This window comes from Scardinius erythrophthalmus (assembly GCF_964197995.2).
Source record: "Scardinius erythrophthalmus genome assembly, chromosome: 25".
Classification (NCBI taxonomy): domain Eukaryota; kingdom Metazoa; phylum Chordata; class Actinopteri; order Cypriniformes; family Leuciscidae; genus Scardinius; species Scardinius erythrophthalmus.
Genome location: NC_138245.1, coordinates 29,293,570 through 29,311,944, shown reverse-complemented (window position 1 = coordinate 29,311,944; position 18,375 = coordinate 29,293,570). Strand labels below are relative to the sequence as shown.

At 34.3% G+C, this 18,375-nt stretch overlaps 1 protein-coding gene across 1 annotated transcript; it reads left to right on the top strand.

Annotated features, from left to right (window-relative positions):
- The first annotated feature begins 4,883 nt into the window (after window positions 1-4,883).
- On the top strand, window positions 4,884-16,448 carry prxl2b (peroxiredoxin like 2B). The gene is made up of 7 exons (XM_081357005.1): window positions 4,884-5,094; window positions 5,973-6,177; window positions 7,491-7,542; window positions 7,862-7,925; window positions 8,151-8,226; window positions 9,550-9,668; window positions 15,944-16,448. Exons 1-7 carry the CDS (start codon window positions 5,032-5,034, stop codon window positions 15,968-15,970), a joined length of 606 nt encoding a protein of 201 aa, XP_081213131.1. The 5' UTR covers window positions 4,884-5,031; the 3' UTR covers window positions 15,971-16,448.
- The last annotated feature ends 1,927 nt before the right edge of the window (window positions 16,449-18,375 follow it).

Genomic DNA, 18,375 nt, shown 5'->3' with positions numbered 1-18,375 from the left:
TAGTTCTTTAATGCTTCGCTAACTAGCAGAAGACACTAGCCGGGTTTAAATCCCAGTTGTGCAGGCGGGGCATGTTGTCACACTGCGTTACAATGTGCCCCTATTAGAAATATGCTATTATATTCTATACTTTTATTAATTCTATTGAGAAAACATGAGAAAAAGGTGAATAAAGACTGAGAGTCAATGTTCAGAAATTACTAATTATTTATTTGTTTTGAACTATGTTGTATAGCTGTGTTTTCCTGTGTTCGTAGTCAAAACTCAAAAATGAGTTTATTTTTAATTATTAAAAAATGCCATTATTTTATATAAAAAAAGTTAATAATTGTATTTTATTTAGAAAATATTTTAGTTTGTCTTGTATTTTTTTTATTAGATCAGATAACATTTTAAGCTGTCATATGGTCATGTTACAATGTGCCCCTCATATGTTACAATGTACCCCACCTATGGGGCATGTTGTCACATTTCACTTCCATTCTTTCGGGGTATATCAAGAAAAAAGTATATACTGTATTAATAAAACAAAACCACATAATTGTACTAGACATGTGTGAAATTTATGTGGGAAAAAATAAATACTCTGAACCATAAGTAGATTTACACAAACTGAGAAAGTAAAAAAGCATTACTTTGTGCCCCGCTCTCCCCCACAAAAGACGATATTTTAAAGAATGTAAGTACTCAAACAGTTGATGGGCCCCATTGACTTCCATAGTATTTTTTTCTATACTATGGAATTCAATGGGTGCCGTCAACTGTTTGGTCACACATATTGTTTAAAATATCTTCTTGTGTGTTCAGCAGAGGAAAGAAAGTGTTCAGCAGAGGAAAGAAATTCATACAGGTTTGGAACAACTTGAGGGTGAGTAAAGGATGACTGAATTTTCATTTTGCGGTGAACTGTTACCGTCCCACTGGCGCTTTTTTTATTTATTGCCTTTTTCAAATGACATATATTAGTAATCATCATGTATTAGATATCATTCGAAAACTTACAAACTCAAAATTCATCCTGTGAAAGCCATTTTGAAATTGGACCTTGGATTATGTTACCATGGAAACGATACTCTAATTTATTTTAGCGGCTAATCCACGGTGTCAGGTTTCATATTACAAAATTAATTTTAGTACTTTATAATCAAAACCATTTCTAATCTTGACAAAACACATATCATCTGAAAGGTCTGAGTCTCAAGGTTCCATATTTTGTATAGAAGTGATATTTGGACAGTAATGTATTCATTTATTATTCATTTATTAAGAGAATGCATTAACAAATTCATTGGAATGTGGCTGATACCCGGTGGCTATTTTTGGTACAGTGCCTAAACTAAATCCATAGGAACTTAATTTTTTGTGAAATCAACTTCAAATTTGGAACACAACTTGGTTGGACATATGGCTTTGATTTTATCGTATTTTTGTAAAATATATATAGAATAAAAAATATTTAGTTCAGTACATTTGAATTAGAGTAAATATAAACTATAATAGCATTCCATAATATTCCAACCAAGCTAGCAAAAAGTCGTCTATTAGACGTTGAATAGACGTAAATCTTCAACATCTAATTACGACTTTTCAACATTGAAAACAGGTCGATCTTCAACGTCTTGATGGAATATGTAAAACTCGTTAAATTTATTTGAGATAATAACGAACATGGTTTGGTAGTTTGTTTTTCTCTGTTATTTTATGTGTAACAGACTTATCGTGTAGATTATCAGTTGAAAACACGTAGTCAAACAGTCCGGCCAAAACTACTTAGTTGAAATCACGTTGTAAACCAGTCCAAGGCGGACCGACTTATTTTCAACCATATTTCAACGTTGAAAGACGGTAATTGTTTACTGGGAAAGCATTCTTGAATTACAACCATTTAAGTTTGGATAGTGCATTTTTCACATCTATTCTCAAAAAGAGGGGTGACAGTTAAGGCCTGTTCACACCAAGGACAATAGCTATAAATATAACAATAAAGATATAGTTCTAAAAATCTTTCTCAGTATATTAAAGAATAGCTGAGTTCACACCACTATAACGAAAATGGCACAGAGAAACTATATCATTGGAATCACTTTCAGAATGATTTTATCCAGCTGATGAATGATAAAAACACTGACAGCCAATCAGAATCCATCTTCTTGTTACAGACAAGCACGCTTAGAATAAACAATATGGTCCACTGGTGTGGATGCTATTGTTATCTTTATAGTTATCTTTATAGTTGTCTTTATTTATCTTTATAGTTGTCGTTGTTGGTGTGGATGGGCCTTTAAGGGGTTAAAAGCCACATGGACCTTCAAGGTGTCAAGATTGACGTCATAGTTGGGTAAACTTCTATAGCGGTGAATGAAGACAACATTAAATATATTTTTTGGTGTTCCCATTTGCTCAAATAGCAAAAGAAAAACTCCACAATGATGTGTTTTCACAACTTTAAAAAGAGGAATAGAATAGAGAGCGATTGATAAAGGCAGTCAGAAGAGAGAAAGATTACCTTAAGTCAACTTTACAGTCAGTTGTAGCCAATTAGAAACACCCTCACAGCAGCGTTAACTAGGTACTTGTTTCAAAGGTAATATAATACAAAGTATAGTGTTATAAATGTAGCCTACATACATAAAAAAAAAAAAAAAAAATATATATATATATATATATATATATATATATATATATATATATATATATATATATATATATATATATATATATATATATATATATATATATATATTAGGGGTGGAGCCGAACCCGAATACGGTATTCGGAAAGGCACAAATAACGTGTTTTTTACGAATACTTATTTCGAACAAATACTTTTTAAAATATTTGTATTCGGGAACAAGAAAAACTTTATATCAAAAAGCTGCGTTTCCTCATGAGACCGCAGTGCAGAGTGAGTGAGTGAGTGAGTGAGTAAAAGAGGTGACTGACACCTCTCAAACCCGGTAGTTGATGCGCGTGCATGCCCGAGCCACGAAGCGCGTGCCGTTGCGTCCTCTTCATAGTTCATAAGCGCTGAGACATAGCGACTGGCGGTGCTGCTGATGTGGTGGCTGTAAATCCACTTGTTGATAAGAAAGGAGGAAAGAGCCACGTATGGAAATATTTTGGATTAGGCTAATATCACGTTGTCATAAGGGGCCGTTCACATAGCGCGGTTTTTGCGCGTGCAGATTTCAAATGTAGGCGCGCTCGTTTTTCCAGGCGCGCCTATGGTTGCATAGCAACGACAGACGCAGGTTTAAAAAGCCCTTTTAAAATTAAATATGAATGCAGTTTTGGATCAAATAAAAGTACAGTCAAGTCAAATAAAACACGTTTTATCTCCTGTATAGTTTGGTAACAAAGATACCATTCATTAACATTACTTAATGCTTTATTAAACATCAACACATTGAGCGAACAATATATTTTTACAACATTAATTAATGTTTGTGAATGTTATTTATTACAAACATTCGATTGGTCATGTTTGTTCACTTCATTCATTGTGCATTAAATAATGTTAACAGAAATAATGTTAACTTTTGATTTTAAAAATGTATTTTTAAATTAACCCAAGGAGAATAATTGCGACAGTATAATTGTTTATTGTTAGGTCACTTTATCTTATGTTATCTAACAAATGGAATCTTATTGTAAAGTGTTTTTAATACTACAGTTTCCATCTTTTGTAATCTAAATTAAGCTTTGGTACCAAAATAGGTACAGAGAACCGTGGATTTTCACTGGTAGCCTATACCGAATACTGAAATTTTGGTACCGTGACAACACTAGTAGCTCTGTTAGCTCGGTAATTTAGACAATAGGCTGTTGACAGAGTAACGTTAACGTAGGTAATGGCTGTTATGTTTTTTTTCTTTTCAATGACGTTCCTTGTTACATGTTCATTGCTTGATTTATGGAAAAACATCAACCAATATTGCATATCCATAATTATTATAATGGATATAATTAAAGAATACTTACACTATAACGTAAATTAGAAGTGTAACGCAAAAAAAAATAGATTTTTACGCCTATTTTGAATTTTACTCGAATACAAATACAAATACAAATACAAATACTTTTCCCCCCTCAACAAATACAAATACAGATACAAATACCGGCTGCTTTGCACACCCCTAATATATATATATATATATATATATATATATATATATATATACTGTATATATATATATATATATATAAAAACTTTGCAGGATTTACGATTTTGATGATGACCGCCAAAAGGTGTCATCACAGTCTGTGAAAAGGGGTCCATTAAGGAGTGGCAAACCAACACCTTTCTGAAGTTAATGATTTACTATACACCGATATTGAGTCAAATATATATATTTTTTCTCTTGGTCTGTATTGATTAATGTAAATCATTACAACGTTCTAATTGAGGAAGACAGACTGAAGTTACTGACCTTTGATGTACTAAACCACATCCTAAATTATCTTATAGAATATGTTAGCCTTGATCTTGGGCTCAAAAATATATATTGAGTGATTCATAGCATCTATTTACATTTACAAGTACTGAGTTTGTACGGGAAAAATAATTTCGGGAAGTGATTAAATAACTAACAGATAATAGGCTAGTTGCCGTTGTCAAGTTACTGACCTATGATGTCAACCACACCCTAAATTACCTATTGAATATGTTAGCCTTGATCTTGGGCTCAAAAATACATATTGTAGACTAGAGTGATTAATACAGCATCCATTTACATTCACAAGTATTGAGTTTTTACGGGAAAAATAATTTCGGGTAGTGATTAAATAACTAACAGATAATAGTTGCCATTGTCATATTTATGTAATATGCCCCGCCCCTCGAGCGCATGGTTTGAATTCCCAAAGCTGTGATTGGCCTATACGAGTGTCACTCACGTCATGTCTTACACAAGTGGGCGTGTGTATATAACAGCGGCGAGTTTGTGTGCTTGTGTAATGACAAGTGTAAAGAACCGCTGAAGCAACAAGGGCATTTTTCACACCTAAAGGCCAAAAATAAACACTAAGAAAATGTCGTCTGTGAATTTGACCAGCCTTGGAGCCAACCAACTGAAAAACACCACGTCTGGAGAGGTAATAATTCAACTATAATGTTCCTATAAGTTAGCATACAACTAACGTTAGCAGACTAAGTTAAGTTACAGTGATGTTCAGAATCATTTCCAAAACTTAAATGAGTGCTAAAGAAACCTGGTTATTGATAACAAGAAATACAGTACTGCTTTATTTTAAAATCATTTAAATTACAATTTCAAAGTGTTGTCATGAAAAACACTTCCTGTTCTGATTTTTCACATTGTGACAACAATAACTTGCAGGTGTCAAATGCGATAATAACACATTATGAGTCTTTATAATCTAATGCAACAAAACAAAACTTTAAACCTATGCAGTTATGAGATTCTTTTGAGATTTTCTTCTTGTAGTTGGGTGTATTGATATTTAAAGTAATATATGTAATGGTATTTGCCTTCTAAGTTTTCTTTTTTTTATGTCTTTAAAGGCATATTTTTTCAAACTATTTAAAACATGCATGTGACTCAATTTATTTTAAATACTTAAAAGTGAAATTACTTGAATACCTAAATACTTGAGATTTTAATTTTATTGAAATAAATAATTCTCACTCAGTAAGTCACATGATAAATTACCATGAACATTCCATGAGCATTCATTCTTTTTAGAATCAGGAATTCAGGATTTTGTCACACATTAACATTTATATGTAGTATTTTAATTATGAGCTCATAAAAATGGCATGTGTAATAATTTTAAATGAATTAGAAATTGAATTTTAAATGAACTCTAGGCTTCATACGTAGTGTCAACCACCCAAAAATGTAAAAAAAAGTTGGTTTCATCCATATGCGTGTTATTCCAGATAAGCTGGAACTAATGAATGAAAATGTGATATGTCTGTTGATCTGTTAGTCTCTTGTCTTGTTTATTAGATGGTGGAGGTTGGTTCTCTGTGGCGGGAACAGACGGTCATCCTCTTCTTCTTGCGGAGGTTTGGTTGTCAGGTGTGCCGGTGGATGGCAGCGGAGGTCAGTAAACTGGAGAAAGACCTGAAAGCAAATGGCATCGCTCTGATTGGCATCGGACCGGAAGAGCTGGGAGTGAAGGAGTTCAAGGATGGGGGATTCTTCAAGGGCGGTGAGGATTTGGCACTTGGCTTTATATTGTTTAATATTGTACCTAATTTCTTAGTTTTACACTGTTTCTCAAATATGCAGTGGGTTATTAAAGTCTGAGACCACAGTGAAAGATCTAGTAGGTTCCTTATGAAGGCCTGTTCAGACCAATATCTATAGCGATAATGATAAAGATTAAAGTTCTAAATATAAATGAATAGCAGAGTGCAAAACACAAATGCAATGCAACGATAATGACACAGAGAAATAGTATCATTGAAATCACTTTTAGATCTACTGACGTCGTGCAAATTAATGAACAAACGCAGCCGGATCATTTCCACAATAACCAACGCAATCTGCCAAGAGAAGCACAAATTAGCGCCTGGTTTAAGACATGCTTTTTATGGGCGGTTAATAATGTCACAAATACCAGTAAATTGACTTACGCAAACCTTGCATGATTCATTTGAATACTCTCTTCCCATAAGTTTTGTGTGTAAAAGGGAAATTCCTACAAATGCATATACACTAATGTCAGCCGCAGAGATAACCCTGTTCACGCCTTTTCAGCGATTATTTTACACTGGGTGTCTTTAGCAAATCCTGACAGTAGTTTTTCAACACCAAAAGAAAGTTTGCGCTTGTTATCTTTATAGTTATCTATCTTGGTGTGAACGAGCCTTGGCTCATAATGCATTTGGGTTTGTTTTGACCCAAAAGAGATGCATAAAAATTTCTTTAAAAATTCATAGTTTTTAGTATGGGAACCAAACTTTGGAAATGTGTCAAGTCTATGAAAAACTTCTTTTTTTTTTTTCTTTTTTTTTTTTTACAAATATTTAAAAAAGAGATTTACATTTTTAAACCTGGAAATGAAAGAAACTGTAAAATAATGCATGACATAACATAAAACACTAAGTGTTTGATCATATGCATGAAACTGAGTGACATTGATCATTTTCTTGCTTCAATTGAAGCACAAGATGCTCAAATTCACCTTGTGCTGGATTCGGGTTTTCTTCGAGCGTCTCCAAAGCAGGAAATAACAAATTATCAAATGCAAAATGCAGTTTTCACAAGTGCACTCTTGGACCCCATTGAGTTAAAGAACGATTTCAATACTGCATTCTTTCTTCTGAAATAAGTGATAACCTCAGGTTAAGCTCATTGTGTGGGTTTTGAATTTATTAGTGATAAAACTCGTGTTTTTTTACTGTCTTTTTTACCTGTTACTATGCTTACCATGCCTGTGTTTACCTTGGGTTTGCCACTGATAAAAGGTGTCAGGCGTTTTCCTGATCCTGTGAATATTTAACTTTTTCTTTGTTCTAGACATCTACATTGACGAGAAGAAACAGTGTTACAAAGATTTAGGCTTTAAAAGGTATGAGGTTCAACTTTTACTTGTGGTATTGAATTCTTAATTTAAAAAGTCTTAAAGGAATAGTTCACCCAAGAATAAAAAATTCTCTCTCAAAATGTACTTACCCTCAAATTGTTATAAACATGTTGTGTTGAACACAAAAAAAGATATTTTGAAGTATGTTGATAACCAGACCCCATTGACTTGATGGACCCCATTGACTTGGTCTGGTTACTGATATTTTTCATGAAATCTTACTTTGTATTCAGGAGAAGAAAGAAATTCATAAAGCATGTTAGCATGTCAAAATTAACAAAAATCCTCTGTTTTCCAATCTCAGGTACAATGCCATGAATGTGGTTCCCGCTGCCATGGGAAAGAAAGTACGAGATATTGCCTCAAAGGTATTTATAACGCATTGTACATTCCCTTTCATAGTCATTTTTTAAAGCAAATTATAATTCTGGCCTAATGATAATTAGTGATTAAGTGACTAATGAGATGTCTTATTTGTTAACAGTTTTAATAATGACCAAATTCAAGGTGTTAAAAAAAGAATAGCTTATTTCAAAATGTGCTAAACTTTTAGATAACTCTTCTGATTCACGTTTTTTCACCCTGTCTTGAAGGCAAGTGCAGAAGGAATTCAAGGAAACTTTAGTGGAGATCTTCTGCAGAGTGGAGGAATGCTCATCGTTGCAAAAGGTAAAAAAGTTTCTGAGTAAGATGATTCATAATTTTTACTAGGAAAATGTATTGGTCAGGTCTTGTAGTTTTTTATAGTGATTATCTTTCTCTTCCTCTGTGCACTGATGAATGTGTCATAGAAGAGAACTGAAACTTGTCATCTAAGCAGTCTGCATTATTTTCACTAGAGGGCAGCATGACTTCACATTTAAAAAACGTAGCACATGCAAATCTGTTCTGTGCCATGAGAAATAATGTGAAGAAATCTGCTTGTAGCAGAGATTAACATTTTAGAATAATACCTTGATGTTTCTGGATTTGATGAGTCTCTGAAATGTGTCTGGGTCTCAGGGTGCCAACAGTATGGCTAGCACTAATTCAGCAATACAACTAAACATGTTTTCTTATTACTTGAACTCTCATTAACTCTCATTACTTGAATGCAACTGGATGTTGAAGTTTGTTTGTAATTCTCATTAATCTCATGATGATTCTCATTAGATTCTTATTGCTGTAACAGAGTGATGAGAATATTTGTCCAGACGCAATTGTTTTTCTAATTAAAATTAGAAATTAGTGGTTCAATGTGATTTCACTTTTCTAACTTTAGTTAGTGTGTAATGTTGCTGTTTGAGCATAAACAACATCTGCAAAGTTACAACACTCAAAGTTCAAAGCAAAGTGAGATATTTGCTTTTAAAGAAATAGTTTTTTAAGGACTACAACAAACGGCTGGTAGAGACTACACGAGCTTCCTCCCGGGACATCACTAACCCTAAAATTTACATAAACCCGCCCCCGGGAATGCTATTTATAGTTTATCAAGACAGAATATGCTAATCAATGACTAGAAGATAATTACACATAAGCTTCATAAATTCACCAACTAATCATTCAGAAATGTCCTGTTGCTTCTACATGTTGTCACTTCTTCTTGAGTCTCTCCATCATTGTCTGACTCCGGTTTGAACATAAAAAGGCTAAAAGTTTTTGAAATTTTCAGTGCATGTGTGTGTGTGAGGTAAAAGAACACAAGCTCTTGAAGCTCCGCCCCCTGTGCCGGGAGCAGCAGCTCATTTGCATTTAAAGGGACACACACATAAACGGTGCGTTTTTGCTCACCCTCAAAAAGTGACAATTTTAACATGTTATATAAAAATATCTGTGGGGAATTTTGAGCTAAAACTTCACATGCAGGCTTAGTTTACATCTTTTGAAAAGGGCATTATACCACCCCTTTAATGTTTAAACTGTACCACCATAACGTTTCATGAAACGTGTTAAATGTGCTTAACTGTCGTGGAAACAATATCACAATGCTAAATGTGTCACTCTGTTCAGGTGGAGAAAAGGTTTTGCTGCATTTTGTCCAGAAAACGCCTGCAGACAACGCATCTCTGGAGGACATCACCAAAGCTCTCGGGATCTCGGCGAACGTCCAGGCTGGTGAAAAGCCACAGGTAAAACAGGAAGTTTTAAAACAGAAACAGGCCCGGTTTACACCTGGTATTGAGATGCATTTTGGTCGATCGGATCACAAGTAGATGAGGCAGACACATTACCGTTTACACCCGTTGTTTTTTTTATCCATCTCTTTTGACCACTTTCTGTCCTGATTTCTTCGAGGGGTGGGTCTATGGGTGGGTAAATGTATGTGTATGTATGTAAATGTATGTAAAAACATACGGAGAGCATCAGCTTTAGTTTCTGCTCTGACAGCTTTAAGACCACACCGATATCAGGAATGGTGACAGGACATTGTGCTTTGGGACGTTTTTCATCTTCAAACCAAATTTGGGTCTTAATACTGACAAAGTCCCGTCTGGCTATCACACTTCTCATAATGTTTATGCTTTAGGTCAGTAGGCCGAGAGTAGGCGTCTTTAGTGGCTGTTCAAACGCATTTGAACACATGAGCATTTACACTCCGAGAGCAATCTCTTTTTACCTTTGTAAGTGGCTAAAAGTGGACAAGCTCAAAACGTTTTAGACCCCGTTTACATCTGTATTTAGTGTCGCCCACTTGTGATCCAATCGACCAAAATGCATCTTAACACCAGGTGTAAACAGGGCCTTTCATACTGGAGTATAGTCAGATGTCGCATGTAAATTTAGTGGTTGTGATTGTCATTGGGTGAACCAGTCAGGAGTTCTTCCTCTAAGTTGTTTCTGTATATTTTATGGTAATAGGAACAACATTGCAATAAATAAGGAAAACTAGATAGAAAAGCATCAGTGGTTCTTCACTAGGGGCCTCAGTATACTTCCAAGAGGGCCTCAAGGTGACTTAAAACTATTTAAAACCACACAAAACAAGCATTCAAATCAGTTAAAACAGCAAAAAATGTTTTACTTATGCCATGCTCTAAAATATTTTATCTGCTAGAAAATAGTAAGTAAAAGCGAGAAAAAAATATTCTTAAATCTCGTTAGCCTTAATCCTTATCTTAGCCAGTAAAGAATGAACAACTGGTAAATTCATGGATTAAAATGAGTGGACATTCAGCTCTTAAAACTTCTGGAAACCTGCTAATTAATTTACAGAATCTAGGAATGTTGGGATTTCGGATTTTCTTGTGGGCCACTGAAGTGCATTACTCGATGCATTAATATCTAATTAAAAGTGTGCTAGAGCTGCAAGATTTAATTGTTAAAAGATCGCGATTTTCATTCAAACACGCACGTGATCTTATTCCTAAATGACATTGATTTGGTTATGTCCATCAATCCTTTGACAAGTACAATCGCTGCAAACATTCAAATCTGCGAGCAAAAACGCTGATTAAGCCAGTAATGAAACAAGTGAAGTCATTGAATCAGTCATTCAAAATGATTAAAAAAAATAAATAAATTCAAATATTTATATATAATGAAATCAGTATAAAAAAAATCGAATTACTCATGATATTAGTCGTATACATAGGATTTTAGTCATACTGCCCACCTCTAATAACTATCTGAAGTGACATTAAATGGCTCAGATTAAAGTTTTGTTTTTTAAAATGACTATATTTTTTCAAACAAGTGGTTTCATTATTGTACTCATGTTGATGCTTGATATTGTATTACTTATGAACAACAAGTGATTCTTCTCCTCAAACTGTCTAACATTACCCACTCGTACATGTTTCACTTTAATTGACTCAAAAATATGTGACCACACTATTGCAATAATGTGTTTTTAAGGCCAGTCTAAATACTCTTTTTGTGTATTGTGTTGGGCTACTTTACATTACAAGGAAAATTTCACTGTGGATTTTACTGCAGTAAAGAGTTTATAGAGTGTAAGGTTTTAAGTTGCATTGATCCATGCAACCACACAAGAACGTTTAATTGCATGCACTGTGAAACCAGGACACCAGAGACACGCTTACCTTGTTTTGCTCAATTTCGTTGGAATAATATCTTGTTTTTTTTACCTCAGTGGCTTAAATAGACCAGAATATGAGGAAAAGCACAATTAAACCCTTGAAGGCCTCCACAAGACATGCTAAAGAATCCGTGTTCTGCCGCAGCGTGACCTAATTCATGTCAACGAGCAACTTCACCAGTAGCTGTTCTAGAAAGAAAGGCATGAATTTTCACTGATGTTAGAGCACAGATGCTTTGGCTTACGTAAGTGGATGTTTGAACAAGTGAAGTGATTGTGGGGTAGAACAGAGTCTTGTTGTGAGGCTCATCTCTTGGTTTAGTGTGATCTTAACCACCCTGAGGTCCCATGATGCACCTGGGCGTGAGATTACAGTGGAGCTCCTCTAACGACAAAACCCACTAAAACCAGCAGATGCCATTTTTGCTGCTGGTTATTACAGGGGGGGGTTTACATAGACGTACAACTCCTAAAGTCACACATGGTGTGAATTAAGGACTTAACCGTGGTATCCTGCAGGAAATGGCACTTTTGGCCTTTCTTTTCCTTGTCAAGCTCAAAATGAGGTGAAGTAGACAAAATGACCATGTTCAAATGGTGGACGCACGCAGTTCTTCTGGTTCTTTGTCCAGTCGAGGAAGCAAACACTTTCTACATAGAGAATCCCCAGAGAAACAGAAGAAATAGAGCAACTATTGTTAGAATAACCTTGTAACATGAAATTATTCATATGCCTAACATATGAAATTATTTTTTTTAAAGTTTATTGAATACAATACAAATAAAACTAGAGCTTAATAAAACATTTTGTATAAATTTCTTAATTCATAACTCAATTTGATAGAATATTACTATTAATTGAAATGCGTAAATCTTGAAAAAATGTTTTTTTTTTTTTTTTTGTGCAGAATATGGAGCTCAAAAAGCACCTAAATCTTATTCAAACTGAACAAAAATATGCAATTTGGTGCAGTTGCTGATATTTTAATGGCTGAAAATATGAAATTCTGATCACTTGTAGTATATATCTTTTTAACAGTTTAGCAGATACTTATCATAATTATCATTTAAATATCAGTCGTCACTCTATATGTGACCCTGGACCAGAAAACCAGTCACATGGGTTTGAGATTTCCATGAAATTGAGATTTATACATCATCTGAAAGCTGAATAAATAAGCTCTCCATTGATGTATGGTTTGCTATGATTGGACAATATTTGGTCGAGATACAACTATTTGAAAATCTGGAATCTGAGGGTGCATAAAAATGTAAACATTGAGAAAATCGGCTTTAAAGTTGCGCATTTATGTTGGCGGTTGTGCTGCATTCACTCACAAAAATAAATGTTTTATATATTTACAGTAGGAGATTTACAAAATATCTTCATGGAACATTTTCTTTACTTAATATCCTAATGATTTTCGGCATAAAAGAAAAATCGATAATTTTGACCCATACAATGTATTGTTGGCTATTGCCACAGATATACCCGTGTGACTTGTGACTGGTTTTGTGGTCCAGGGTCACATATCTGCCAATAATATGTCTTAGTAAGATATTTAAATGCTGAGTTTAATGATCAAAGCTCCGTAGTTTTTATTGTGGGAAAACATATAATGTTATGCAATACAATGTTGATTACCATTTCTCAAAAGCCTGATGGATCATATTTGATACTCCCATTTGAACATGATTTAAAAAATAAACGTGTGTTGAGATTGATAATCTAGTAAACCTAAGTTGCTTCAGTCCAGTTAATGTTGAAATATTAATAACAATACAAAAGTTATTCTTACTTTTACTGAAAATCAGTAAAGATTTCACAGCAAAAAGACACGTGAACCACAAGCTGAAGAGGGATGCATTTACAATTACATTAAAACACTTTTTATTTGCTAAAAAAGTATAATCTATTAATCAGACGACAGAAGGCATGTAGTAGATTGTGTGCAACAGATCATTCATCAAAGTTGATCATTTAGAGGCTTTAAAATTTTGCATATCAAAAATGAAACGGTACGCTTAGTGTTAAGAGTATAGACATCTTCTGGTTTCACTGTTTAGCCTCTATAAAAGCTTAGTAACTCTGTATGTGTAGATGTGTGTGTCTTCAGAGGACTTTGAATATAGTGCACAAGTCAAACGGACTGCTTTTATTATGCTTTTATGATGCTTTGTTGTCATTTTGGGAGCTCAACTGTCCCAGTACTTCTTCAATTTCATCATACTGATTGCATGCAAGACAGAAAAACATGCGTGAGTAAATAATGACAGAATTTAGATTTAGATTTCCAACACAATCCAGTTCCAACTGAGATTTTCGTTGCTTAACCTTTATTTCCAAGTACAATCAAGACGTATAGAAGTACATGGACACATACAATTGTTTAAAAGTCTTTGCATTTATATTTAGATGACAAAACATGTATTCCCTTATATTTCTGGCCTTATTAATTAATGTCTTGCGACAATTCAGAGAATACACCACTGAATTATTGTTCTTGAGATTTAATGAGGTGAATAAACCAGCCAAAAGGCTTACAGATGTTCTGACACACGTTTAGACAAAACGTTTAAAGTCAAAATAACAAAAATGTGCTATTCTTTCGTTAAATGGTTAGTAGTTCTTGTAATTTGTCAAATAAATCATATTAATCACATTGATATTATGAGCACTTATAAGGAATTAATCACCAGATTTGCCAAAATGCAACAAGTTTGTAGCTTGTGATCATTGAGAAATCTAAAATTAGTTTAGTTTGCATACAGTTTGTAATAAGACCTTTTTTTTGTCATTAAGTCATAAAAATGTTGTCATTTTTTGTCTTATGCTCATTAAGGCTGTATTTATTTGATCCAAAATACAGTGATAACTCTAATATCGTGAAATAGTATTACAATTTAAAATAACTTGTCTTTATTTTAATATATTTTAAATTGTAATTTATTCCTTTAATCAAAGATGCATATTCAGCATCATTACTCCAGCACACGATCCTTCAGAAATCATTCTAATATGCTATCAATTGGTGCTCAATAAATAATTAATGTTCTTATGATTAATGTTGAAAACTGTTTTTGCTGTTTAATCAGCCATTCTGATTGCAAGGAACATTTATTTCATCAGTTTTCTTCTGAGCCAAATTTTTGTGAAGTGGCACTCCATATTTTTAGACCGCTTTATTCTGAGCTATTATTGTGGTCTCATTTGTTTTACTTCGTGCCGAAGTCAAAAGTCTGGCTACTCGAGAAGAATCCATTGTGTCGTACCACTCCCTTAGATCTACCAGAAGACCTTTAGTCCATCTGAAGAATAAACATGTGTCATTCAGCAGCATATCTCAGCGCAGATCGGCCCCGAAGGTCTTGCAGGAAGGAAGGGCCCAACAGACACAGTCGAGAGCCCAAACCCAGTGTCGTCACTGGATGACATGGGAGAGTCTCAAGGGAAATCGATTCGACCATTAAATTGTATGCATTCAATAATAGATCTGTCAAGGGCATTATAGTCTCACACAAGACTTTCATAACCTGCAGATAACGTCCTCACATTTGATTTTTATTGTTGGTTGTTGTTATCTTCAACTATTTGATGATGCTCCGAATACATTAATATTTGTTTGTCAGACATGCATGAATAATGGCGACTGATATATTTCTATTCATATGACGAAGCTCCACAGCTGCTCTATATTAAACAGTTACTTTTGGAGTAGCCGACGTTGCTTTGAAGTTCAATAACAGGACGTGTCGCAGGTCTTGTCTACCCATTAAAGACTACCGGTGTCTGTTGTCGTTTTTGAGCCACCGATGCCATTTCCTCCGTGGGATTGTGGGGTGCGATCGGTTACTTTCACACGACTGTAAATCCAATGACAGACTGACCTGTGCGTCTGAGTTCTCCTTTGATTGTAGCTTGAAAGATCGACTTTCTTTTATTAAAGGGAGAGTTCATCCTAAAAAAATGTCAATTCGGTTACAATTCGGTGTCATTGTTTCAGAGTTATATTTATAAGGTACTTAATAATATATTTAAGTACCAAGTAATATTAATTAACTACATGTACTTACTATAGGGTTAGGGTTTGATTTGAGGGTTAGTTGCATGTAATTATGCATATTTTTTCAGTAACCACATGGGAAACAAGGACACTGTAAAATAATGTGTTACCATCAACTCTGTCATCATTTACTCCCGTCATTTCGTTCCAAACCGGTATGAAACTCAGATATTTCAAAAGTCTGTCAGTATTGTTTTCTCTTTTCCATACAGTAAATGAGGTCTAATGTTATACTCAAGTTCTCATTATTCATTTTTACACTATCAACCAAATGATTTTAATATTTCTGTGTCTTTTACAGTGTAATGAAGACGTTTGCACGAGATAGAGGATTCAATGTTCTTCAGGGATGAATGGACTGTGATTCCTGGTTATCCAGTGTTGTGTTGCCCCTTATCTGATTCAAATCATCTTTTACATGTATGTGATACTTTGGTTTAGATGCGTAAATATAATGCACTTGTCATACAGTTACAATGAGCATTTTTTCCTGCATTGTTTCTTTTGTTGATGAGTAATTAATCTCTCACAGTAGTTGTGTGAATAAACACTAATGCTGCTTTGATCCTCAAATTTTTGTTTGATACTCAAATCCTCAAAGTTTGTGTTTTGTCATAAGATACTCCATTTAATGAGATTCTTTTATAAACCTGAATTTATAATGTTTTTTCTAAACACTTCTGACCAAATGTGACTTGTTAATTTAAGAATGTGAATGACATTTTTTAAGATGCACATATTAAAACTCTAACCAAAGTATATTTGTGGTTTTTACGTGTGAATGTGAAAGAAACACATGCATGACATATATTAGTTGCTTTATATAAGTTTATTTTTGATGCTTACATTTTTCTCTTATATATATCATACAATATCTCAGTAAGTTTAAGGTAGCTAAATAACATTTTTAAGCCATATATGTTTGCTTGAACAATCAATATAGGCAGAACAATATAATTACAAAGCATTCACTTGGAAAGTCATTAAAACATATATGGTCTCGATCAAACGTGGACCCCATTTAATATCAAGAGCATTTATGTCAGTACGTATTAACTGAGATATTTCAACAGTCAACTAGTCTATGAACAGAACGAGACCAGCCCCAGACATATATTCATATAGCAGCATCTGTGGTCATGTGGCATATCTTAACATAAGGGTGAATCTCACAAAACCTGGAAAGAATATATAATGCTGGGTTATTTCAACCAATGCTTGGGTCAAATATGGACATAACATTTAATTAAACAATTTAAACCTAAACATGAGTTGAAACAACCCAGATTTTTTTTTAGAGTAATATATATGCCAACTACCCCTAGTTTTTAATTTTAAGTTTGCAATGAAATGTAACTTGGACATGTTTTCATGAGATTCATCCTTGAACTGAAAAACAAAAAATAACAGAATCTGTAAAATGGAATTGTGAACCATTCTTGAGTCTGACAAGTTCTTGGCATTGTCCCGATATAATGCATTGAAAAAGAGACTTCATATTTAATCATCATAAGCTTATTTCTAATTAAACACCTTCAGAACCAACGACACTGAAGACACTAAAATGCACACAAATTATATTTTACAATTCACACTTGGCAAAGTATTTGATAGATTATATGTAGTTATTCTTCCTTCAGCTCAGGTTTCTTCAAAGCAGCCGTATAAACAATCACAGAGGGTGATTTAGTGTTTCACAGATACAAAATAGCAATTTTAAAATGCGATTTTCTCAAAAGCAATCAGCAATCCTTGGCACAGAGAAGTCGCTCTTTAATGCGGTATAAAGAACAGGTAGTTCACATCACACCTCATTTGATTTGTTCTCAATAGTCATAATATTAAAAGCCTTAAGGCAAAAAAAAAAATGCACAAATAGGCGTCTAGCTGATGAATGCGTGCTATCAGGGAATTGATAATGTTGTGTATATGCATATGTAACATATTTTGCCATAATGCACCTGACTTCGCATTGACGTGATTGGCAAGTAAATCAACCCAAACATTGTTAAATACTGTACATAAAACCAATATGCACATTCTCTTCCTTGACCATATTAAAGCATTACAATACTACACATTTAGATAGAGTATGTTGCATTATTGGGTCTACTATTGTTTCCAAACCATCGGATTCTATCCAGCACTTTTAAAGCTCAAATCCTTATGTATCCAATTTTATTGAAAGGCAGAGAGCTGCACTTCTTGTCTGGCAGGTCTTGCATTGGAAAATGCATGCACTAATAATTCAGGGATTATGTTTTATTTGGCATTTCATCACTTTAAAAACCCTTTCCGCCGCTGGCAGAATCCGAAGTTATAATATTCAATTTGTTCTAAAGTTGCTTGCATTCAATACATCGCTCATCTCCCGTGCATCAAACAGTACGTGCCATTAGAGTGGTGTCGAGGTTTAGATTGGCTAGCAATGAAGGCAGATATGAACATTCAAATGATCAAAGTCTCTGTCGTGAGAGATAACAGTCATAATCAATAACCCAAGGCAACCCAATATCGACTCCGCTAAGCTTCCCAAGAACTCGACAGTTTTTCTGTCTGACGTCCGTTTGATCTTTTCCATTCTATTATTTTTCCTGCGTCCTGTTCGGCTCTTTAGTTCTGCTGTCATTACGGCTTAATCAAGACGGAAATAACAGTCCCCGGCCTTGACCGGGTCTCTAATGAGAGGGCCGCCTCCCGAAAGCGTCCATTTGAGAGACAACTGTCGGCTGT